This window comes from Apteryx mantelli, chromosome 4 (genome assembly GCF_036417845.1).
Source record: "Apteryx mantelli isolate bAptMan1 chromosome 4, bAptMan1.hap1, whole genome shotgun sequence".
NCBI classification, from domain to species: Eukaryota; Metazoa; Chordata; class Aves; order Apterygiformes; family Apterygidae; genus Apteryx; species Apteryx mantelli.
In genome coordinates this window covers 28,353,942-28,378,799 of record NC_089981.1, presented here as the reverse complement: position 1 = coordinate 28,378,799, position 24,858 = coordinate 28,353,942, and the positions used below count along the sequence as shown (strand labels likewise).

At 43.8% G+C, this 24,858-nt stretch overlaps 1 protein-coding gene across 3 annotated transcripts in view; it reads left to right on the top strand.

Annotated features, from left to right (window-relative positions):
* The window catches only part of LMO1 (LIM domain only 1), a 61,733-nt gene extending 37,240 nt beyond the window's left edge, over positions 1 to 24,493 (top strand). For all 3 annotated transcript variants that reach the window (XM_067295524.1, XM_067295521.1, XM_067295522.1), the window contains 3 exons: positions 8,154 to 8,367; positions 19,673 to 19,798; positions 24,056 to 24,493. In XM_067295524.1, the coding sequence (XP_067151625.1) occupies positions 8,154 to 8,367; positions 19,673 to 19,798; positions 24,056 to 24,161 (446 nt within the window). In that variant the 3' untranslated portion in view covers positions 24,162 to 24,493. The remainder of the gene's footprint in view (positions 1 to 8,153; positions 8,368 to 19,672; positions 19,799 to 24,055) is intronic.
* The last annotated feature ends 365 nt before the right edge of the window (positions 24,494 to 24,858 follow it).

Sequence of the window (24,858 nt, the reverse complement as noted above, 5' to 3'; positions counted from 1 at the left end):
AAAGCTTAGCTTGACATTGTATATGTCTGCTAAAAGGCTGTAGAAAAGATGATGATGATCGTGCAATGATATAGTTCTTTTCTCCTTAAAATATTCACATATATAGTGTACCAAATCTGTCAGGGTGATGTTAATGTTTCACTGCTAAACCTGAGCTCTGCTACACCGCACATCTTTGCATATCTCTTGAAACCTCACTAGTAATATGTTAAGTGACACATTTTAACCAGAAAACCAGAACTGTGGATTATTACACGTGTGCGTGGAAATAATTGACTTGAATTTTAACTTCTCAAGTGCTTTTTGGGATTTCAACTTGATAATAGAGTTTTTTCATTTCATTTTCTTTCCCTTTTGGAAGGGGGTGGGGGAAAGGACAATAAACAGTCCCTGGATTTAACATTGATGCTCAGGTTATTCCTAAATAACTGAGAAGTGAGGGATGAGTCCTTAACTTTGTGATCGTTTAACTTGGAGACTCTTCTTCCTTTGGTTTGCTTTGGCAGCCAAACCCCTTGACTAGCAAAACTTTGGAGCTTAGTATCATTTTAATGGTAACCTGCAAATCTATGGACTATTGAGGAATATGGGAAAAATTCTAGACTAATAATCCCTAATAATCATTTTCTCATCTGTGGTATTCTTACACTGCTATAAAGCTGGTTTGAGAGTAGTCTTTCCATTGTCAGACCCTGTGCATATTCCTGGCTTTTTTTCCTGCTACAGAAAGTGAATGAGGGAACTGGCCACCTAAAATCATGACCTTTGCCAGATTGTAGGATGTTAAATTGTGACTAATGAAGAAAGTCTGATCAGAATGTTCTCAGACTAGGTTGAAAGTGTAAGAAATCTGCATGTTTTTAACTGTTCCCAGGGCTCAAAACAATAAAAATGGATTTTACTGAAACACGGCATGTGCTAAGATTAAGCTTTGGACATACGCCAATTATGAAAAATTAAAGCTCAAACAAGCATATTTTATGAGCACAGGGAAAATGTTGCTTACGGGAATGATTTATAGAAACTGTTTTGCAGCAGCAATTATTATGGTTTGCATTCAGTCCTGCTGCACGTGTTCCCTTTATCGCTACAGGTTGTCCTTTGGTAAGCACTGCTCAGTAACAGAGGGATCCTAAGCCTCCAAACTTTGGGGGAAAAGGAAATTTGAGAGTCTAACCCCAAACCTTGTCTCATGAATCAGGACTCCCCTTGGTACGGATTAGCATGATGGGAATGATTATTTTGGACACATCTGTTTTTCTGAGCAAGTGGCTTAAAAATAAGGTCTCTGCATATGAGATTAGAGGGTCTCAGGAAGCTTTGGATCACTTTTAGGCAGCTGCAAGTGCCACAGGAAACTAGACCCTACAGTAAGTTTCACTGAAGTTTATTCAGAACCTCTAAGGCCAAAAAATTTGCTGTTGCTCTTGGAAGAACTATAGCATAGTTAGAATAGAAATTATGATGAAAATGTTGTTTCTCCTATTAACCTCCCCCTCCAGCTACTTTTTCACCATGCTTGGGGATTTTATTCAGTAATGATTCAGAAGAAGGAATACCACAAATGAATTGCTAAAGCCACTGTAAAAATCACCTGCTTTATATTGCAGCATAAAACTGGAAATGAAGAAAGATTGTGGTTACTCACTGAATAATTTTGATGAATGGTCTAAAGCTTGTTCATAAGCATTTCGTTGCGAGTACTCAGTGTTCCAAATGTAATGTTTTAATTGGATATACAGATGACACGATGACACAATGAGTTTCACCTTGCTGACTGGCTGACCATAAATCTTCAAACTAAATTCTTGGTGAAGATGCCCAAGACTGCATACTTTCAATTCAGTGGAAGTGCACAGTTTAACTTGTTTCTCAGGGTGTAATATTCATAGGTGAGTAATACAATACTGGGAATACAAAGTGAGTCTCTTTTCAAAGGGAATTAAAATTCACTGCATCTTTTTGGCAATGACTGTCTACATTTACTTAAATGGGTGATGCAGGGCTCTAATGCTTTTAAATGATATCAGATCCTCTGAAAAAAGATGCAAGACTGCTGCTTATTTATGGTGATGAGACAGGAGTTAATAAGATTACTCCTGTTCTTCAGTTACTTTTTCATCTTTTGCAGCCAAATACTAGGGGGGGGGGGGGTTGTTAGTAGGCAAAAGGAGGTCAGTTCATTTAAAGACTATTGATGGTAGAAATAAACATTTTTTGCCTCAAGTGGAATTCTGAAACCTAGGCCCTATTGCCTAATTGCCAAAAATTCCAGTCTTTAAACCAAAATTGCTTTTAGCACCAGAATGCTGGATTCCTGCAGTAATCACTTACATAAATTGCAATAAATCTTAAAAAAAAAAAAAAAAAAGCATAATTTAAACCTGTAAGAATTGTGGCTTTCGGAGGATGGGTTATTCAAAAATGTGGTAACAGAGTCTGAAAGCCACTGTTCAAGCAGGAGTTTGTGGTGGAGAATAAAAACCTGATTCCAGTGCTACTATGTGCAGGGTGCTGTACAAATGGATAGGAAGCATTTTTCATGTCAAGAACCTTTGTGGGCATGGGTATTTTTTCCGTAGTTATTGCCTTTGTTGTTGAGCAAGCTTTTATGCTAAGAGCAGCTAATCTGAGAAAAAGTTTTAAAAAAAAATTGCAGAGGGAAAGAGTTAAAGCCATCTGCCTGAAAGCATTGTGTAAAACATACACACAATGTTGGGGAAATAAGCCAATTATGTGTGCTTCACAGGAGGTGGGGGACTGACCTTTGTGTATAATTAGTTCTTTTATTTAAAGCAAAGATTTTGAATAGAATAACTAATTAGCTGTCATAAATGGCAAATTGAAGATTTTGGCCAGATTCCTTAGGGAACGTGGGAGGACGTCCCTCCTCCCAGCCCATACTGTACGCTCTCGCACTCCTCATTAGGCTTGTTTTTGGTTCTCCGCAGCGGTAATGAGGAGTGCAGCGGCAGCACTGAACTGAGCCCCCTCTAACAAGGCACGAAACGCAGGTGGGACGTCCAGCACCGCCTTCAGCGCCGCCGCCATGGGCAGAGGGAGGGCTCGCGTGGGAGGGGGAGCCAAGCCGCGCGGCTAGGGGGGTCTGAAAAACCGTGGTGATATCACCTGCGTTTTATGCTCTGGACTTGACTGTATAAAATACAGGCAAGCTGCAAAGCCTTGAGGCATATATCATTAGCCAGCAGTCCCACATTACTCTTTCAGACCAATTAACCTTTAGAGTTGCATTAAAGAAATTAGGTGGTGAACTTCCCTGCTTTCAGAGGGGACCAGCAGCTCTCTTGCAGACCAGAGCACTGTGGAGACATACGCCATAGGGCCATTGCAGATAACTGTTATTTAAAAGGCCTACCATTTATAAAGTTTCTAGGCTCTCTTGGAAATGAGGCTTTATGAACAGTGCCCTTAGAGGAACTGCTGCTGATTGCCATGTGAATGGAAATATCGCTAAAATGGCTGAGAAGAACTTAGGGGTGTACTTAGTGGACACTTGTGTTATAAAGCCAGCTGAATAATTTTACAGAAAGACCCCGACTGAGAAGATACGGGCTGATTAAAGCTAGTTTGTCCGACTGTGAATAGAGGTAAAGTTTAGATTACCCACTACAGTAACAGCCTCTTTAGACACAGTCATAAATTTCAGTGTGACCAGAGGTGGTGTCTATAATTTTTTAATGTGCATTGGAGCTTGGAGCACTCAAAACAGGTTTTGTTTTGTATTTACCAGCAGCAAGTCTAAGTTGTAAAGGGCAAAGAAGAGAGTGTAGGTAGCCAAAAATAGAAAGGCCTCATCTACTGTTTCTAAGAAAAGATAGCGATGGATGGCTAGCAACAGGAGAGGAGAAGGGAACTTGATGTTTCTTTCAGAATTTAGTAATCACCCAGAGTTCCCTTTGTGAACATATATTTAAGCAGCTGAGTATCCAGTTGTTAGTTTTTCTAGCTCTGCGAAGGTACTTTTCTCATCCTGGCTCCCGGTGTGTGCGTGGGATTGGTCTAAGGTGAGCCTTTGGTTTCTTGGCAGCCCCTGTTCAGGCCCCACATGCCCCTGATCGAAAGGAACTCAGTCTCTCAGCCTGTTTGCTGAGTACTGGGGGAAAAAATCTAAATAGAGAGATGAAGCATCCTTGCAGTTTCACAGTGGGGAAATCTGCAAAAAGAAAGAGCAGCTCTGCAAGTAGTTTCTGCCTGCAAAGCCCTGACTGTTTGGGGTTTGTTGACGGGGAGGTAGGAAGAGGAAGGTGGGGCTTGGCGTTGTCTGGGTCCTCTCTCTGCAAGCCTGCAAAAGGGGTTAAGCTTTTGAGATGCTGCTCTCTTGTTGCTTGGAAATGACATGGCAAGCATGCAAGGAACCCTTGCTGATCAAGTTTGGCAGTTTTTGAAATTTTGTTTCACGCCTTGCCTGCTGTGTCAGCTCAGCAGCTAATTGCAGCTGCAACTTTCTGTAGTTGTGTGAGCGCGCCGTTCAGATTGGCTGGTTGGGATGTCGGAGGGAAGCCTCGCAGACCAAAATGCAATTTCAAAACACTGAACCTGACCAGCAGAGGCTGACCTTGCTCGTTATTATCTGAGTGGGAATAGCAGCTTTGAACATCGTATGATCTCTGAAATAGTACCTTTTTCATTAGAAAGCCCCCTGCTGAACACTGACCAAATACATAGCTTTTTTCCTTGCTTAAGGTACTGTTTAAAAATATATATATCTGTTCCTTTGCTAGTTATTAGAAGAAAATCAAAGTGTTACATTCCTCTTACTCGCCAAAGCCTCTCCTAAGACAATGATGTGCTTGCAGTAGCAGGGCGCCGCGGCAGCAGCAGGCAGGGCTGCGAGGGCTGCAAATGGAGCGAGAACTGCCCCAACAGCCAGCCCCGGAGCCATCGGGGACTGGTGACCCCGGGCTCGCTTACCGTGTCGTGACAGAAACCCTCCTGGCCTGCCAACCCGCCTTTATTGATCAGATCAGCTTCCCTTAACATTCCCGCCAGGATTTCGCCGCTGCTCCTGCTCTCAGAGCTTGACCACGCTGCCGCTCCCGTGGGCCCGTTCCTCTGGGCCGGGGTAGCTGTGACTCTGAAGGGGCACTGGTTTCCAAAGTGCTCAGCTTGCTTGGGAAGTCACAGCTGGCTGAAGATCTTGTATTTCTTAACCACACGGATGATCTCAGACCTCACCTTTACAGCAGCTTCTTGCTGAGTTTAAGGGGCTCCATTTGCCTGGAATCTGCGTTTTGAAGTTTGCAGCATCTCCAGATGCCAGATCATCATGTTAACTTAGTTTCTGGTCAATCATCTGCTTTGTGGTCCCACTTTGACTTTGTCTGGGGAAAAAAAGCATGTAAATTGCTAAAGTGGAGGGTTCAACAGCATAGAAATGTTCCTGTGTTAGTAATGGGAGAAGTACTGTGCAGAAGAAAACTGACTTAGCATTTGGTGTGTTTAAACCTTATGCTGATATGTTTAATCCTGACACGGATGTACCCAGTGCTTCTGTGTATGTATTTTTCAGTAGAGAGTCAGTGACACTTAAAACCCTCAGGATTTTGTGTGTACTTACAGGTGGGGAATCAGAAGCTAGAAAAGAACTGGAAAAGAATTGGGAATTCAAGTTCTATAGAAAATAAACTGGTCAAGATAAAATGAAAAAGTGAACGTTGTGTGATAAATTTCTGATGAGAAGTACTTTTCAGACAAAAGATAATTGCTTGACCATTTTTTTAAGTATATAAATATTGACGTATTTAAATATATTAATGACTAACCAGTGAATCTTAGCCAAATTTGCAAAATGAACATTGCAAAAAAAATTGCACCATGACACAATTCATAACAAATCCTGTACTACCTCTAAGGGTAGATAGCTTGTATTTAGGGAGCCTTTTTCGGGGAGAAGGGAGGGCTGGACTCCCTGGTGTTTAGGGCTCCTGTATTAAAAAATAATTGTCACACTGAGTTCTTGGTTTCCCTAGGTGCAAACTGTTTTCTTTCACCACTGCTGCTAATGTTAAACTGTCCTTACGTGCGAATGTATATATGCACAGTTCCCTGTCTTAGAATATGGCAATCTCTTTCCATGAAATGTTAATTTCCTGGTGCAGAGTTTGAGAGAACATGTCATGAAGATCTTAAGTTACTTGGAAAAAAAAAAAGACTCATGAAATGAAGCTTCTCTTTGCTCTGAAAATGTACTTTGTAAAAAGTACTGTGTACCCAGAACGACTGGGCCACTTTCCTCATTCTCGTAAGAAACTCTCACAAGGAGTGCACGGCTTCTGTAATCTGACCTTGAGCATCTGCAGTATATTATGCTTCTCAAACTTCCCTGTCTTTTCCTCTTTCCAAATGTGTGGCTGTTTTTCTGTGGACGTCTGTGCATAATTTCTTGGATGCTCAGGAACTCTGGCAGAACCAGAATGAGTGGCTTTATGGGCTGCGGATGTGGCAGTTGAGCACAGATTTAAGTTTTCACTTAATTATTGCATATTTGTCACTGGTGTCAAAAGTTTGCTAGTATCGACTTTGCAAGTGGATTTAGAGTGTACCGCAGCAAAGAGCAGGAGGGCTCTTTAAGCCTTAAGAGTTTTTGAATGTTACTTGACCTGTCTCCATGCTGCTGAGACCACTTTGATAACAAATGGATCAATACCTCACTGTTTGTGTAGAAGTGTCTTAAGTGCTATTGTCGTCTGCTTGCAGCTCTGACAAAGCAATTATTACTGTAAGAGTGGTGGGTTTTACATGGGCTAAGCATTAGCCACCCTTGGGTCACCCTTGCTTTTAAGGAAAGTAGCAAATGTCACTTATTACAGTGGCACTAACTAGTTCACTCTGGTTAAGGGGCTGTTAATAATTCCATTATAAAGCTGCTACTTTCTGGGACATCTGGCTTGCTGTAGAAATGGTGGCTTAACTTTGTATAAGAGCATATATCCAGTGACACCTGCTACTGTAGGCAAAGTGCCCCCTCATCTTCTCTGCATTGGTTAAGCCCACTGCATGCTCATTAAAGGCCCATTGCTGTCGTTTTTAGTGATTGGCACCAGTGAAAATGGTAACAAAAAACAGGCTCCAGAGAAAATGGGATTTTGGCCTCTCAGCAAGTTCATTTCTTCCTTCATCATCTCTTCCTCCCTTTCTCCCCCACAATACAATCCTTGTTTATTTTTGCACCTTATCCACAGGATCCTTGAAATCTTTCCCTTCCTTCCTTTTAAACTGAGAAGGGAGACAGGTTTCACACTAACCTGAGTTGGGCACAGGAGGCACCAGCTGTTTAGAGAGGAAGAAGCTGGAGCCAGCGGTGTGAAGACTGCCAAAGTGAAGAAGGCAGCCACAGCAAGGTGTCCCACTAGCCTAGTGACTCAAATGTCCTGCCACCACCTCTTACCCCATTAGTTCATGCTTGCTTTGCAGTCCCTGCGGGGATTTCCAGAGAGAGAAAAAGTCCTAGCTTTTTAGTACCTTTTCCAGTGGTACAAAGAGGAGGCAGAAAGCTTTGCTGGCTCTTAAGGAGTATGGCTTCACGAATGGTAGAGACACACTGGCTGGGTTATTTTCAGCAGTCTTTGAGGGCTTTTGAATAGCATTTAATTTAGAGCAGCCCAGGGACTTCTCTAGCTTTCACTGAGGCCTCTGTGATCAGTGCTGCTTACAAAGGAGGAAGAAAGGTGGCATACTTCATCTTTAGCACCTTCCTCTTCTTGTCCCCATCAAGTGTGATCCAGCTAAGTTGAATGGGGGGAGTACATGCAGTGGTTGCCCTTCTGAGCTTCATAATTGCCTGTAGCAGGTAATGAACAACACAAGGGTACTGTTAATGAGGGAAAAGGCGAATGCTGAAATTGCAAGCAGTTTATTCTGCTGCAGGATGTTAATTAAAAAAAAAGTCAGGTGTTTTGCATCAGCTCTACCTCTAGGAAGTGAATGTCCCATTCCTGCAAGTGAATGCTTACCCTGCGACAGCAAATGAAACTTAAGTTCCTTTGACCAGCAACTTCTTGCAATGTGAACTTCTCGTAATGAAACCAGCAGTAGCATTTGCTTGCAGATCACTGAATGCTACCCAGAAATGCAGGAAACCTATTTAAACTGTTTGAATATCTTCTAAATTCAATGGTTTGCTTGTGTTGTAGGTGTGCCGATGTTATCTGTACAACCCAAAGGGAAACAGAAGGGCTGTGCTGGCTGCAACCGGAAGATCAAGGACCGGTACCTTCTGAAGGCACTCGATAAGTATTGGCATGAAGACTGTCTAAAGTGTGCCTGCTGTGACTGTCGTCTTGGAGAGGTTGGATCAACTCTTTACACAAAAGCAAATCTCATTCTTTGCCGCAGAGATTACCTGAGGTAAACAGAGGAACGTAGTGCAGGCTCTTGCTATAAGCCTCTCAGTTTGCTGCCAGCTATTTATCTTTCTAAACTTCTACTATAAAAACATGTAGTTGTGCCTGGTTACCCTTGCCTAAAAGTAGCTGGAGTTTCTTCCTCTTTCTAAGTGTGGCTTTTTGTTTGCAGTTAAGGTATTTTGTAGTCAGTGAAGTGGCATGCTATTTTTAGGTCAAGATAGGAGGAGAAGAGCATGGCTTAACTTTTTATTGTTATGAAATAAAAGCAAAAAGTGTTTACTGAGAAAAATTAGGACAAGATTATGAACTGTTCTTGCATATCTGTAATGTTATGCTCTTGCACAATGACTTTACCTTTTCCTTTTCTCTTTCAATGATAGCTTTTAGACAGACTTCCAACACTTGCATTCAGTAAGTTTCAGAGTGTAAGTAAACAGAGCAAAACAGTCCAAAATTACAGATTAACTTCAGTTTTGTTTTTCCTCATGAGGAAGTCTACAGAGCCCATAAACAACTCTGAGTTAAAACTATCCTGTCAGTGTGTCTGTAATAAATAGCAACACATGGGATTTTTTGGCTGATGTATGTGGGGGATTTGTATAAGAGTATCCTAGATAAGCACAAATAAATTGTAATAAGCAGCAGCCCTAATACAGACATTCTTATGAGGGTTACACTGCAAAACACTCGCACAGTTTTCTTTCATTTTTCCTTTGGAAGAATGTACTTGTTCTCCAGCTAATGTGTGTTTTCTTTTTTTCCATAAAGCGCTGATAGCATTTCCTATTCAGCCTCAACCAGCAAACACATCTGAAGCAAAACAAAAACAATACACTGTTTTAAGATAGGGAGGTGTAAAGCCAGCTAATCTTGTGGTATTAAAAAGCCATCTATGTTAGTGTCGACACTCAGATGCTTCATATGTTTCAGTATAAAACATATTTCTGAAAAGTCATAAGTTTTTTCTTAGTAAAACCTCGACAAGTTTCTCCCTCAGAAAATGAGAGAATGAGCCTTGAGCCAATAAGAAGAAATAAGTCTGTTAGCTGCTTTATTGGAACTGCCCCCTTGCCTTTCGGCAGTCAGCATACCAGAGCCGCCTCCTCCGGGGGGTTGCTCCTGGTTGAGCTGAAGCTCACCAGGGCACACGTGAAATGCCTCGGCTCAGATTCCACCATGCAGGCAGCAGTCACAGGCCTACCCAGGGGAGGTGGGGTGTGTCCCCAAATTGTAGGTGTGGAGAGGCCAAAGTAAGGGTAGAACATGTCCGAAGAGGGAAAGACAGGGTAAGCAGCCATTGGAAAGGTGGAGAGGATGTGATGAGGAAAGAATTAACTATCTTTGCTATTATGAAATACGTTTTGTACCTTATTTTAAGTCTGAGTATTTACTAGTACCATGAGTCACTTGCTCTGGAGGTATCCTTGACCCTCTCTGTGCTAGCTGGAGAAGCTGAGCTCCGGAAGGCTCCGTAACACACAGATTTCTGACCCCCAGCTGTCGTTTTGGTCCTTCACTGACCCTCCTTCAGTTCAGCTGTACTCTTCCTGTATTGCGGGCATAATTCTGACTTAGCAATGAAGAATATAACTGTTCTGAAGCATTGTTCAACTTGTTCAAGGATCACATTAATTCTTTTTAACATAGTACCACAATGGGGATTTATTAGCTGCTAATCACAAGGAACCCCAGTACCTTTCAGGAGAGCTTCTTCCAGGATTAGTCTTCCTTCCGGAAGCTATACGCCACATTAGTTTCGAGAGTGTTTCTTTACACTTGGTTGTATTAAAACACATTGCTTGTTTACACCCAGCTTGCCAAGTGATCAAGCTCTCCCCATCAGTCATCCTCCTCTTCATTGTTTATCACTTTTCCAGACTTTGTCATTCGTGCACTTGATAAACAGTGCTTTTTTTTAATCTGACCTGAAAGAAAGATATTCAGTGTTGCAGAACCCCACTAGAAATATATCTGCTGGGCAGTGATTCCCATTTATGTTTGCTTTTTGAGACCTATGAGCTACCTAGTATTTCCTCCATTTAATGAGCACTGTGTTCATTTTGGTTTGTTCTAGTTTCGTAACAAAACTAATGTACAGCATTGAATCAGGCGCCTTAGACTAGCCAAAGGAGAGCGTGGCAATGCTGTTACGCTTACAAGAACCTGCTTATCACCGTAGTTGTGGAGCATCTCATTCCTCCATTGGTTTATCTCGACAGCGCTGCTCTGAGGTGGAAAAGCTTAATCTGTGGTCTTCTAATTGGGCACTAGAGAGCTGGTCTCGCTGGGGCACACAGGCAGGCTGTGCTAAGGTAGGGGGGCAGCCAGGAGGTGCAGATCCAGCCTTTGAGAAGGGAGGGCAGGATGTGGTGTGACACGTGGAAGGCAGCAGCTGGGGCTGGTGCTTTACCGTGTCTATGCAGCTTCTGTCGTAGCAAGAGTGAAGTGTGGTCCCTGAAGCAAACTTTTTCTGTGCGTGAAAGGGCTCTTCCAGCTCCTCTGCCTCCGTTTGTCAGGCTAGAATAACCCCCGGTTATCCAAGGGGGGAGTCTGCTGGTGTTTGTGCAGCACTGTCAAACTGTGAGGCAGAGACTTGTGTAGCCCCGTAACACTGGGTCAGACAATCTCCGTGCCAAAGAAATTTTAGATATTGTGAGCAAAAATGGGAGTAGTCTGTGTGTATCCCTAGAGGCGCTGAGCACGTTGACTGGCTGCAGAATCTCCTCTAGGTCTCTGGTGAGTCTTAACCACCTCAGACGATGGCTGTGGATAGATTCATTATGTTGCTAGCTAATTTCTGTGGGGGTTTTTTAGTACTTCCTACTTTAAATATTTTCCCCTTTTCTTAATTTAGTCTGTTATAGCTGCTTAGACCACTGGAAATATATCATATCTGTTTTTGCTGGAAAGTGCAACATAATCATTGTATCCCAGAGAATGCAACTAAGAATGGGGCAGGAAGCAGTAACACTAATTTTGTAACACAGTTGTTAAGAGACTTCAGCTGTTTAGCCAGATTCATAGCTGGGATGTTTTGCGTTCTTGCTAATAAATAAATTTATGTTTATATGCTTTTTGGGGGGTTCTGCTACACTCTTGCATTCTGTTTTCTTGCTGCTAGGTAACTCTTTTAGCGTCATAGAATAGGAATTGATAAGGTGCTATGGAGTCCATTATTTTATGAAACTATCAAGCAATTTTTTTTTTACCTTAAAACATCTTCTATTGCCTTCTACACAGAATATTTCCTTCTCTCTTGATTTTAGTTGTTAGTTTTGTGAACAGAAGGAACTAAAGTTGCTGTCGCCATCTTCTCTGTTGTCAGTTCACTCCTGGTATTTCGTGTTTTTCTTCTTGGACAATCATCCATTCCCATCATGTTTAATTCCTTCTCTTTAATAATTTTAGAGCCTATATCCATGGGTTTTTTTTCCCCTGGCTAAACAAACCCATGATACTTGTTCTACTTGCCAAATTTCAGCAGAATTCAGTCCCATAAATAAGCTTTCATACTTTGCACTGCCCTCACACCAAAAAGCGAGTACTTTATTTGGAGGACAGTGAAAGGAATTAATTGCTGACCACTTTCTATACATGTCTTTGAATAAGACCAGTGTCAAGTATTGCGCTAATATGGTGCCAGAAAGGATGCCTGGAAGGTTGTGGGCAGCCCAGAAATTTGGCTGGGGCGGTTGCTCAGGCGTGGCCTTTGCTGGGCAGCGTCCTCAGGAGCAGAGCCCCTGCGCCGTGGTTGCCGGCGAAGAAGAGCCCTGCGTTAGCTGGGCAGCTGCAGCCGGCGTGGGGCCCGGGACGAGGCTTAGCTTGGGCAGCTGCGTGGGGCAGCGCAGTGCTGCTGGAGCACGGCCGCCTCCGGCCACGCTGCTGCCAAGCAGGCCGTGGTGTCGGATGCAGCGCTGGGCTCTCTGCTGCGCGTGCTCGTCCTCACTGGGCTTTTGGAAGAAATTTTTCAAGTGTATTTCAGGATCTGCTAGCAGACCATAGCCAAATCATTTGTTTCAAAAGATAAACTGTCGTCATTGCTTGTGAAGGAACATTTGTTAACCTTCACATTTCATAAAACACTTTCTTGCTCATTTTTTAATCATGAAAGATGAAATTGGATCTTGAGTTGTTATCCTTGTGGTATCACCTCAGTCTCCAGCTGTGTCTAGATGTATCTTTTGATACATTTTGTCTGAGCAAATAGATTTACCATTTGTTTCACAATCAGAGCTCCAGCATTTCTACCTCTAATTATTTTTGATAAGCAAATGCTACTGAAGAAAGTGCTTCTGGGATAGAGGACCTCAGGATGCTGCTCTGAAAATTCTTCAGACCCTACAAACAGCAATTACGTGGTCGTTCTGAGCCGTAATTAAACATTCACCTAGCTCGCTGTGATGGTTTGGGTGTTGTATCAGGGTTTCCCAGGAGGAACCGACAACTTGAATTTCAGGGTGATGTGCTGATGAAGAACAATGAAGAATTTTTTCCTTTTTATTCCAGTTCTGGTGGCGTTGTACCCTCACGCAAGCAAAGGCAAGTCAGACTCACTTTGACAGGAACAGAACTGTCACTTCTGCATATACGGTGTGCTGCTAGAGCTTGTGAGGGTTTTTTTTTTTTTTTGATACTTAAAATGATTGGGACCTTAATTAGACTCCAAAGAAACCTCAAAACCTGCCTGAAAAAGTTATGGCAAATCAGTAGGAGCGAAAGACTTTCTGGAAAGGCCTGATATTGTTCTCAGTGGACTTGATAGAAATTCATTTCACTAAATTTCCACATATTTTTGATCAGTACTGCAACCTGAGCATGAAGTCGGTGCCTTCGACTGACGGGCAAGAACTCTGCAACCCTGTATGCCTGTCCGAGCCCCCGGCGCTGACGCCCCCAGAGCGCTCCTTGTATCGTGGAAGCTTTGACTCCATCCTTACTGAACTCTGCGGTGGGCAGTTCCTCATCCAAATAAGTCAAGTCACAATTACTATGGTTTCCAGTTTTGGGATATTGGTTTTTGTTCTGCTCCGAGTGTCACTAGCAGTTTCAGTTAGTGAAACTAGTTGTTAGTGAATTGCTTTGGGATCCCTTTAGATGAAGCGTCCTGTATCCAGCAAATGTGCAGCATTTATTATTGTTATGGAATATAAAAAGTGATTGTACCAAGGCGTGGAAGGATTTTCTCTCTGATGCAGAAGAATGCAGGCAAATACCTTGCTTTTAGTGGGCTTCTGCATGTCAGTAATGAAGGCACTAAACCAAACAGTCAAACTGACTTGTGCATTTAAGCACAAGTCTTCAGAAATCGAAGAGCAGATACCAAAACTAGCAAAATTTAAGCTAAACTATCAGAAACATCAATAATGCTCCTGAATGTAGCTTCAGACTGCAGATGCTGAAACACATTTGAAGCAGGGAAGAGCATTTTTTTTGTTTTTTTGCAATAAGAACATAGTGCGCGTACGTGCGCCAACAGTGTGCAGTGTTAGGTGGTGATCTGCTTTTCAAGGGACACATTCAGTGTGTTTATGTCCAGAAGTGCTCTTTCCTTGTGAGGAGAAGAGGTGTAAATGCAGTCTGGCTGAACAAATGGTATCTGCTCAGAGCCTAAAAATGTTCCTGAATTGACTTTCATCGCAACAGAGAATCTTACATGCTACATAGGATACTCCTGCTTCTACACTTGGTATCTATACAGATTAAGGAGGATTAATTAGGCTCAAAATACGTTGTGTCTTGGCAGCACTGTTGTGCTTTGTGCTGTTAAAGCACAGATCTTTTTCTCTGTAGTAGCTGGTCCAGGAGTTTCCCACAGCCCAAGCTTTCCAGGATAAACAAGCCATGCTTAGTTTGTTCATTGGCTTTTTTCTTTTTTTCTTTTTCTTTTCCTCCATAACCTCCCGATGAAGAAGAAAGCTTGTTGGGAGTAATTCTTCTGGGCTTTGATGTACTAACATGCCTCTAGCACTTTCAAACTGGCAGTTTTCTGACAGCTGTTTTTAAACTCCCCTAAGAGAACATTGCTCCGTGTGTGTTCCGCAGTGGCTGAGACAGCCAAGATGGGTTTTAATGTCAGCGGCATCAGTTTTGCCATAGGAAGGCTGTGGCAGGGGAAGAAGACAAGGACGACTTCTACCTTGTATCAGAGTCCTAGCACCAGCTGTAAGTATCCCAAAAATACAGAGGGAGAGACCAAAGAAGACAGAATAAGTGAACATTCAAGTGAGTTCTCCAGCTGAAGACAGACATCCTTGAGCAACCTTGAAGTTTATGCCCAGTAATCTGTGAGCTAGTGTGGTCACCCAACCGGAGGGCTTTTTATACTACACTGGTTCAGCTCCTCCTGTTTAGCTACCCATGAATGACAACCCCTTTGGCATGCAAGATGTAAATTCTTCTGAACTGAACTTGAAGGCATCATGAAAGGACAACTTGACCAACTTCATTAGTATCAAAATGCATTTCCCTTCCTTCGACTGACATGACTTTCCACTGCATCACTGACAATATTATCCCGGAAAGAAGGGTGCACCAACTAATATATTTACCATGCCAAAATGCCTGTGGCTAATGCAATATTTTTATCTGATTTCTATACTACTTTTCACGGTAGCAAGGAGAAACAAATGATTTCTTTGAATATTACACAAAGGCTGATTACAGGGAAATTGGGAATCTTGAGCCTCAAGTTGCTTTTGAGTTTACACTTTTTATCTCTTTAACTGATGTTCAGACTTTTCATGCAGTTATTGGCATATTCAGTGCTTTTGTCAAATCAGACTTACATGTCAGTATATTTCTTATTCTAATATCCTTGGATGCATGGTTTTGGGAAAAATACTGATTGTGAGCTGTAAGAGTCTGCCTCACTAGAAGGCTAGTTGTTTCAAATGGTAGGGGGAAAATCTTTTATAGCAATAAATTCAGGTGTGTAAAACAAGTCTTGATCTAGAGTAGGTCTTGATGAATCTAGGAAATAAACAACAGCAGAAACAGAAGGAAAGTGTATGGGAAAACCAGGTTCACATTCTAGTTGGAGAGGATATGAGCAGGGGGTTCAGTAGCTCTTTGAAAACCTGTGTAGCCAGATAATCTGGGTATACAAATATATAGACAAATATTTAAGTATACAAGATATCTACAAATGTAGATGCTTATCTTTAGGTAAGTGTTTAATCTTCTTTCAACTCTTAATTCTTACCTTTCAGTGTTGACAAGGCCTATTTTGGGGGGGAATTATCAGTTTCAACTCAGCTGTTTAATTTTGAACTTATGCCTAGTGCTTACGTTGTGTTTAAAAAAATAAAAAAAGATTGAAACTCCCAACCTATCCATTCTGTACCATTCATTATTTATATGTGCTTGTCCTGGTTCCTCTTTTTTATCTCCTTTTGTGAAGTCAACAGCTCCAAAATTTTCACTTTTTTATGTGGAGGGAAGACTCCTTCCCTCTTGCAAGCTATTAGCTAGCCGGACCCTGGCCTAGAGAGAAGATGGGAAACAGGTACTCTTTCCTTGTAGGCAGGGAATAAAACAGATTGTTGTTTTTAGTGATGACAGAAATAGGTAACCAGCTCCTCAGTATCGCCAACCTGCATTTATGGTCTGGGAAGGAAAAATCTTTAGAGGTGCTCTAAACCTTTTATGCGAAGTTTCTTTGCGTTTTCCCTACAGTAAGGACCGTTGGCCATTCTCTTCTCCCCCAAAAGCTGTAGGGTGATGATGGTTTTACTAAACGTTGAGTTAACTTCAGGAACTGACTGTGGAATGGGTGAGTTCTGGATAATTGTACGGAAGATTGCTCTTCAGTCCCGACAAGACTCTACACAGAAAGCATCCTCTGACAGTTGCATGCTACTTCCAAGAGCACTCCCCTCTTTTCCCATCAATTCATTTGTATTCACTGCTGCTCCCGTATGCCAATTAGCTTTAATTTTTACTATACACAGTGACATCAATGGCCAATCAGACTAGAGCATAGCTGGGTTTTTAGTGTGCCTGTAAACTACAGAAAATTGTCCTTGGACAAACTGCTGCTTTTAGACTGGCTGACCACAATAGACACGGTTAAGTTCAGGCTAAGAGCCATTAAACATAATTACTACCACAGGGTAAAAGTTTAATTGTGTTAAATTTTAAATCTGCATAGTCTGTGCTTATTTACAAGCTGGCTAGGTCTTCCTGTTACATAAGAGAGAAGAAATCTGTACTTAAAAATTGTTGCCTTTTAACTTCAAAAGGGAGATGGAAAAAAATGTTTTTATAGAAGAAGCAAAACAACTCCAAACTGAAACCTTTCTATATTTCGACCTTCTTTTGTGCCAATAGCACCAAGTTGGTAAGTAGATGCTGAGCATCTTCTGATAGATTTCTCTAATGCGCTTAAACTTTGTTTGTGTGAATTTGTGAGAGAGTATCGCATCTGTTATGAAGGTGTCTAGGGGACAGAATGCAGATCAGTTCGTTCGTGTGGGGTTGTTTTAAATTTAACCACAGATGGGGGTTTTGGTAGAAGATTTTCTTCCTGCTTCTTGTCTTCTCTCCCTCCTCCAAAAATGTTAAGCTTCCCACCTCAGAAATTTTCAGCTCATGTAGCCTCTGGGTAAGTAAGTATCAGAGGTGGCAATTTTTAAAAAACAAAACAAAAAGGCAAAAATCTTGTTCATTTTGCTTTTCTTCCAGCAGATTGGAAAAAAAAAAGGGGGGGGGGTCTGTGTTCACTGAGCTACAAGTTGCAGTGTATTTTTAGAACCATGGTGAATATACAGGTCTCTAAATCACTCCCTGTAAAGCAGATTAAAATTAGGAAGTGCTAGAATAAGTGTGAAATGTTCATCTGTTGGGAAAGGGAGGGGATGGAGGACTGAAAGTTGATAGAAGAGAAAAAGATTAGCGTGCTGACTAGCTGGAAGCCACGTTTGTATAGACATTAGAAGGCAACATGATTTCAGCTGGACCAAACATAAGCTTCAGATCTTATGCAAACATTCAAAGCTGTTTAACAATTGTTTTACCCCCAAACCCCTGAAAGGGGACAGGTGAATGCGATGCCAAATACATTTTTCATGTTCCTTAAGCTAGCTGTTTAAATAGTTAAGTGAACATCTGTCCCAATTTCCCCATCATTTCCATTTAGAAAAGTCTCCTGTTTGAAGGCTGAAGAAAAGCGCCTGCTTAACAATGCAAATGGTGCTGTCTGGGGCCCCTTTATTTTGTTTAATCTAGACTGAGCTCCACACAACTGTGATGCTAATGAATAATGGATATTTTATACTTGTGCTTGTAGCAGTGTTGGTCGCAGAGCAAATCTAGGATTAACCTCCCAGTTTCCCTGCCTGATATATTGGGCTCACAGTTTGCTGTGACTTAGGTACTCTGAAAATGTAAGCCTTGTTTTGCGGAAAATGACAGAACTGCAGCAAAGCTGGGTGTTCTTGCTGTGCTGACGTGCGGTACCCCTCGAAGGGGGGCAGTAACTTTGGAGAAGGGACAGGAGAGATGTCTGCTAGCAGCTGTGATTTGCAAGCGGGTCCTGCGTGAGGGCCAGACCATTTTGGGGTGGAGACCTGTACACTTTCAATGTCACCTTTTTTCAGCGCAGTCCCCTGGTGTTAGGGAAGCCAGCGCTGCCCCCAGCTGCCTCTCCGGCCAGCCGGCGGGAGCGGGAGCAAGCCGGGAGTCAGCTTGCAGGGAGAAAGGGGCTGCCCAATGCATGTTGCATGGATAGGTAGTGAATTTGCCAGTGCAGCTGGGCTGTGTATCTACATGGGATTTTGTTCTGCCTTTTCAAATGGAGTCTTGGAGGCAGGATGCTTGGTGTTGCCTTTGCAACCACTGTAGCACAGGCGCGTTTGTTTTGCGTTAAGTTTCCAGGGAAAATGTATTGCTGTTTCTTCAGAAGAAATCTTGAGGTCTTCCAGACAGGTGTAATGAAAGACCACTGATACAACTGCTAATGAAAAATAAGGGGAACCTTTTTTTTTATAACTGAGGACCAAGCTAACTTTGGTAGTGCAGCACTGTGAGGGTGGGAGAGTTATGTGGAGGTTTCTGTAACATTACCGAGTGGTTTAGTTCACAATTACTGGCCAATAATAATTAGTATTGATTAGCTTGGCAAATTGCAGGTTTAGAAATTGGTTATAGATTTTCCTGGTGCGTCTTGTCTGTATGTTGTGGACTGAGCCAGAAGCAGCGGCTGGAAGCAGCCCCCAAGCCCAGACACGTCTGCAGGCGGTGGCATGTTACCCACAGGCAGAGCTAGCGATGAGCAGCAGCGATGCGTCTGGAGCCTCATAGTCCCAAGAATAAGATTTTTATCTTCTCCTAAGCAAAGCGCTAACCATATGTGCATTGACCACAGTCTTGGGTGACACTTGGTTTTACTGGCCTGTTGATTCATGCCCTGACCAGTTCCTGTGGCTTTAATGCAGTAGCGGCGTGCTGCCCCTGGCACACGCGCAGGTCTGCAGGGCCGTGTTCGAGAACAGGGCCGGGGAAAGATGCTGCGGTCTTGGTTGAATCCCCCTGCGGGAGCCATAACAGCAGCAGACATCTGGGGAGACAGATAGTGAGCGCCAAGGTGGAAATGGCAAAGCTTCCCGTGCTGAGGGGCTGTCCTCGAGGCTCAGGAGCTGGCGCGGAACGGCAGAGCGAGCTGTTCGCGCCGGGGTGCAAGGGCTTAGCGTCCCCCGGAGGGACGTGGCGGCACGAGGAGGGATTGCTCTCTGAAATGCGTTGCAAAATCCTGCTCTACTCATCACAGGAGAATTTGTGCTCTTTCATTTTAAACAACAGGTAAGTAAGGTAACTTCTTCCTGAGTTATATTACAGCTTTTGCCTGCCAGAGTTGGCAAAGTTTGCAAGTCTTCTGCGTCTTGGTGCGAGCGGCTGGCGTGCCACCAGCCTGCCTCCCTCCGCTAGGTCACAGCAAAGAGCGGTGGGGCGAGGGGGTGGCGAGGGGGAAGGCTGCCTCGGAGAGCCTCCCCCAGCACCGCGGGGCAGCCGATAGTTTTTGACTGAAATTTTGTGAGCCCCAAAATAGCCGTCTAAGTGTTTAATGCTTTTCTCCATTAGACAGCAAATTAGCCCTAGGCTTACAAACCAAATGAAGTTTCATCTTGACAATCGGAGCCTGCTCACCAGGCAATTTTATCCCAAGTTCCCGCACGCTGGTTGGTCAGTGAAATGGAGACTGCAACTTCTATTTATTGGTGCAATACAGTTTTTGATACTGCTAATTACACTTAATTAGTCCTTCCACCATTTAATTAAAATGGCTTCTAATGATTGTGCTTCTTTGGCAGGCTCTTCGGTACCACCGGGAATTGTGCTGCCTGCAGTAAACTGATCCCTGCCTTTGAGATGGTGATGAGGGCCAGAGATAATGTTTACCATTTGGACTGCTTTGCCTGTCAGCTCTGCAACCAGCGGTGAGGACACAGTTATTGTACACACAAACGCAAACTAATTTGTACCTTTGCCGACAAAATGGGGAAATGCTTGATCCGTGCTACCTTTCTGGGTCTCGCAGCCTGCTAGGGTGAGCTTGTGGGCTTATTAGGCTGACCTGCATGATGCATGTTAGTACCTGTAGCCCCTTTACTCACTGCAAATCCCCTTGGAGCTAGTGGGATTTGGGAGCAGGGGGGGTAAAGGCTGCAGATCTGGACACTGTTATATGCAGCACAGCTGCTGCTGAATAAAACAACCCTCTTTGGCATCCTTTCAGCACCTACCCTATTTGCAGAACGCTGATGGTGGAGGAAGGACCTCCTCTGGCAAACTGGCTTTATTTTGCTTAAATCAAGTTTCTGACAGGCTCAAAAATGGGGACAGCCAAGAAGGAGCAGACAGGAGGGAGGGGAAGGGGAAATATACTCTAGTTAAGCCCTTTCCAACATTAGGAACTGGTCCCTTTAGCTGTTGTGCGATTAACAGGTGTTGCTGGTGGTGTGACTTTAAATAGAGCTTGCATGTTTTGGCTGGGTTGTACACCATGAAGAATGCATGTCAAAGTGTACAGTAAAGGGTCAGGCACAGAGTCTTCCCTCAGGCTACCTGTAGTCAGCTGAATTTGGGAGGGCTGTGAAAGATCTTCACGGTGCCCTGTTTGTTGGTGATTGTAGGCAGAACGGAAGCCCACTGAGCCAGACGTAATACATTATCGCTTTTTGATGTGTACATCCATCCTTGTCCAAAACAGGACTGAAAGTGCATATCATTCTTGCTGCTTATTTATGTAGGCTACAGTAAGTGCCCAGTGCCCAAAGGCTGCGCTTACATGATACAGTCCACGTCCTGAGAGCCGTGGTTGTGCTTCCCAAAGATGGGACTAGAAGGCAATGCTTCAGCCCATGTTTGTGAAAGCGTGAGAGAGAGAATGAGGGAACAGAGAGATGACAAAACTCATGGGAAGATGGAGAACCTAATTCTGCAAAAGTCAAGTTAAAAGCTTGACTTAAAAATTCATCACTCACCCTAGAGCAGAAGTCGCTGTGGGATATCCAGTGCAGTGTGTACGCTGTCCGTCTGTGCAGCAATGCGCAGTGCGTGCACACAGACCCTCTCCGCTTTCCCCATTAAACTTATGAGAACATATAAACTGTGGGGCCTGATTCTCCTTGCTGTGGTTTGGTTCATTCAAATAAATGGAGTTGCGCCTGGTCCGTGCCAGTGCACACAAGAGGAGACTCAGGCATGCAGTATGCAGTTCAGGTGGCTTTACTTGAAGTCACGTTATTGAACACAGAGGCGGTGTTTGTTCAAGGTAGAAAACTCTCCTATTAATATTGGCGACTTCCATAAATCAAGCTGTCGGCGTGCTGGGTTATTGCGCCGAGGCAGCAGTGACATCTAGTGGCTCGCGGGTTTGGGCAGAGGCTCCTTCGCGGAAGCCGCACGAAGCCAGGCGCAGCTGAAACTGCTGCTTGGTAGGGTTTTTCCTGCACGGCGGGAAGCGCTGCGCTGTGCTACGTGGCTCGGCCTTCGGTGCCGCTGGGCAGGAGCGCGGTGCTCCCAGGTGCCACGCCGGTGCCAGGGCAGCGCATCTCCAGGGTCGCTCCCGGAGGAGGCGAGTTATCCCACCAGCCTGCACGTGGAGGTGGGCAGGAGCGCAGGGCTTGGCCTCCTGGGCTGTAGGACGGCGATTTGTCATTGAAATCCTACCGTACACTGGCTTCTGTCATGGAAAAGCGTAGTTAGTATCGCCTAGCTTCCTTTTTCAGGATGAGAGATCTTTTCTTTTAAATTTTGTCCTTTATTACAAAGGCTCCAAAGCAACTCACTCCTCTTTTCCCTTCGAAATAGCCGACGTTCTTACTGTACTCACTGCAAAGAGCTTTGCCCTTAAAATAACCTCCACAGACTGTCGTTGCAGAACAGGAAAGGACAGGTAATCCCACAGCTCTGATACAGTCACTGTTTGGCGCACAGAGATGTGTTCAGTTTTGGGGGACACATTTTTTGAAATGTTTTTCTGAAAGATGACCTGCGTAGACAGTGTAGAGCTATGCGCAAATTGTGTTCTTGGCTGAGGCCCGAAGCCTTCAAAGGTTTGTGACTTGTCATCTAGAGATTTTGGCCCAAAAGGGCGGGAGGGTTGTGTTCCTGCAACGGACAGCATTTGAAGCTCAACTGAAAATAGAGAGTGTGTTTCAGTAAACCTAAAGTCAGAATTGCAGTGATGGATCCCAAAATCAGTTCTGATGTTGAAACACCACCTCTTTCTCCAGCTCTGAAAATACTTGATTATGAAGACTTTTCTCCGTTCAGTTTTCTTACAGCTTACTTGCCCTTCTTTACAGCTAACCAGCCAACTGCTGTGTGTTAGACTGTGCTTAGGGTTAAACCCATCGGAGCAAAGTCTCTAATAATTTTATACTAAAGCAGTATACAAAACAACCGGGGATCTCAGAGTACCACTTTCTGCCCATCTCCGTTCACTCACACTTCTAGTGCTCCAGCTCCTCCTTTTGCTCCTCTAGACCCTAAGCAGATTTGGCAAGAGACAGCTGTTGATTATGCTGGTGGCAAGAGTAATTTTTGCATTGCTGTTCCTTGAGATTTATATTGTACTTAAGGTAATGATAAGTAGCAGAAAGCAAGCAGCTGTGTCTGTTATTCAGAGTGAGTAAACCTACTGGTGGAGGTGCGGTTTTCAGGAGAACGTGTGCAGTGCTGCTCTTAGCTTAAGAGCTGTTAGTTTAAAATGAGATGGATTTTTAGACTTGTAATACCGAAAAATAGTGGAATTTCGGAACTGCTAAAGCACATGCCGCGGAGGGGAGAATCATGTAAAGTGCAAAGTTGTCCTGAGTAGTACTGCCTTGGCAAATTAATCAGCTACTTGTAGGTGCCCAGCTGGAGAAAAATTGTGCCCGTCTAGGACATATAAAGGAGTACTAAAATGATGGCTCCTGTGCTTGTAGCACCAAATAATCAGCTTCAGGATGATGCTGTGCCCCTGGGCTCCCGGGTTACAAATCTAGAAAGTATTTTAGACAAGAACTAGGCGACATCCCTGCCAAAAACTCTGCCTGCAGAGCAGAGGACCGGAGGGTCAGAGGCCTGCTAAGTCTCCCGAGGGAAGGGGTCATCTACCCCAGAGGGTCGCGCCAGCCCCCGGTGTCATTTCGGAGCCGGCGCTCAGCGCGGGGCCCGGGTGCCTGTCGAGGGCCGCTGTGGGCCTCGGCGCTGGGGCAGGAGGCGCTGCCTGGCATTCGGGTTTGCTGTCGCACCGTGGGCCCGTGCTGAACGGAAGCAGCCCTTGGGCTGGGCTCGGGGAGCATCATTTGTTATCTTAAGAAATAAAGATTAGCTTCTAATTCTAAAGCAAGCAGGGAATGCAAAGAAGCTATTGGCTGTCAATTTACACCTCTCAGATATTATATGTGGAACTTTTTTGACCTTAATGGTCAAATAAAATTGTTAAATATCACAAGCCTCTCTGTCAACTTTAATACAAATAGAACAATTTACATGGTATATAGAGAACATTACCCTTCGCTCAATGAAGATAAAGGTTAGGAGTCCAGCCATCAGGAAATTTCTATTTATTGTTCAGCACTGTACACAAGGGGGTGAGGAAGGACTTAATAGCCGGTCCTTGCCTATAAATTAGTGTAAATACTGCCTCACCTGAGGGAACTGTGGAAATATGGATACCAGCAAAAACTTCAAATACTCTGCATAATATAGCCTGCTTGATTTCCCACTTTCAGAGTTTGGAAACCTCTTGTCTGCTGGGATAAATTCCTTAACTCCTTCTGTCCTCAGTACCTGCAGGTGCTGGGAGGCCTCGGCAGAGATTGGGAGCTGCCCCCCGAGGCACTTGGTTCAATTGCAGAGTAAGAGATGAGCTCGGCTGCCGCAACGTCATAAAATAGACCACAAAACCCAAAAGCACGTGCAGGGAAGGGCAGGGGGGGGTGCAAATAAACCGGCCCCACCTCACTAGTAGAGCTGGAGACTGAACTCAGGTCCCAGGTGTCGTCTCTGGAGCCAGGTTCCCTCCAAGCCTCTCGTCCCAACCCCTGGGTGCAGCCGAAGGGAAATGTTACCTGTAGTATTACAAGTGGGTGTCTTCTGCTTAAAGAGTTAAACCTCTGTGTCCTTTTCTTCCATAATAAAATCAGCTGCTTACAAAAGCCTACTAATACTTAGACTGCTTAATTCTTTTTCTGTTCTAGATTCTGTGTGGGAGACAAATTTTTCCTGAAAAACAACATGATCTTGTGTCAGATGGACTATGAGGAAGGGCAGCTGAACGGGAGCTTCGAGTCCCAGGTTCAATAGCAAACTCTGCTTTGCTGAAGCACTGTGGGATGGACGTTCGGCTGCGCGAGCAGTGAGGGCGTCCGTCAGCTTGCCTGCAATATTTTTTTAATTCTTGGTCCAGAAAGGACTATATACATTGTAGTACTTTCCCCCCCCCAACACAAAGCAGTTACAATTTTAGATGTACAGTTGTGCCTGCTTAGCTGAGCACTGCATTGCCTGTATGTTTGTGAGTTTTTGGGGTCTGGGGAGGGCTCTGTACAGTCTGTTTTCTGTATATAAACTGGAACATTTATTTTATGAAAAATGTAATGCAATTTTATTACTGGTGTGAATTAAAAATTATGAATGTTTCCTGGTCATCTTAGTTGTGGTTTGTTCCTCGTATGGTAAAGGCTGTATTTCCTGTATTTGATGTTGACCAGACATTTTAAAAATATATACCTGAATCACTTGAAATTGCATGAATAAAACTATAGGCAGGAGCACGAGTGTACACACACACACACACACACACGAAGTGGGGAAGAAACACTGCTCCAAAATTAAACCTATCTGATCTGCATGAAGATTTGTCTCCAAAAAAAACTCTGTTGGGTACACAGGGAGGAAATGGGCCACGCAGGTGAAGGTTGGGAACTGTCAGTCTTGCTTGTCAGGTCCCGTGAAAACTATTGTGAAGTGTCAAATTGTTGGCCGTGAGTTGTCTCTCTTT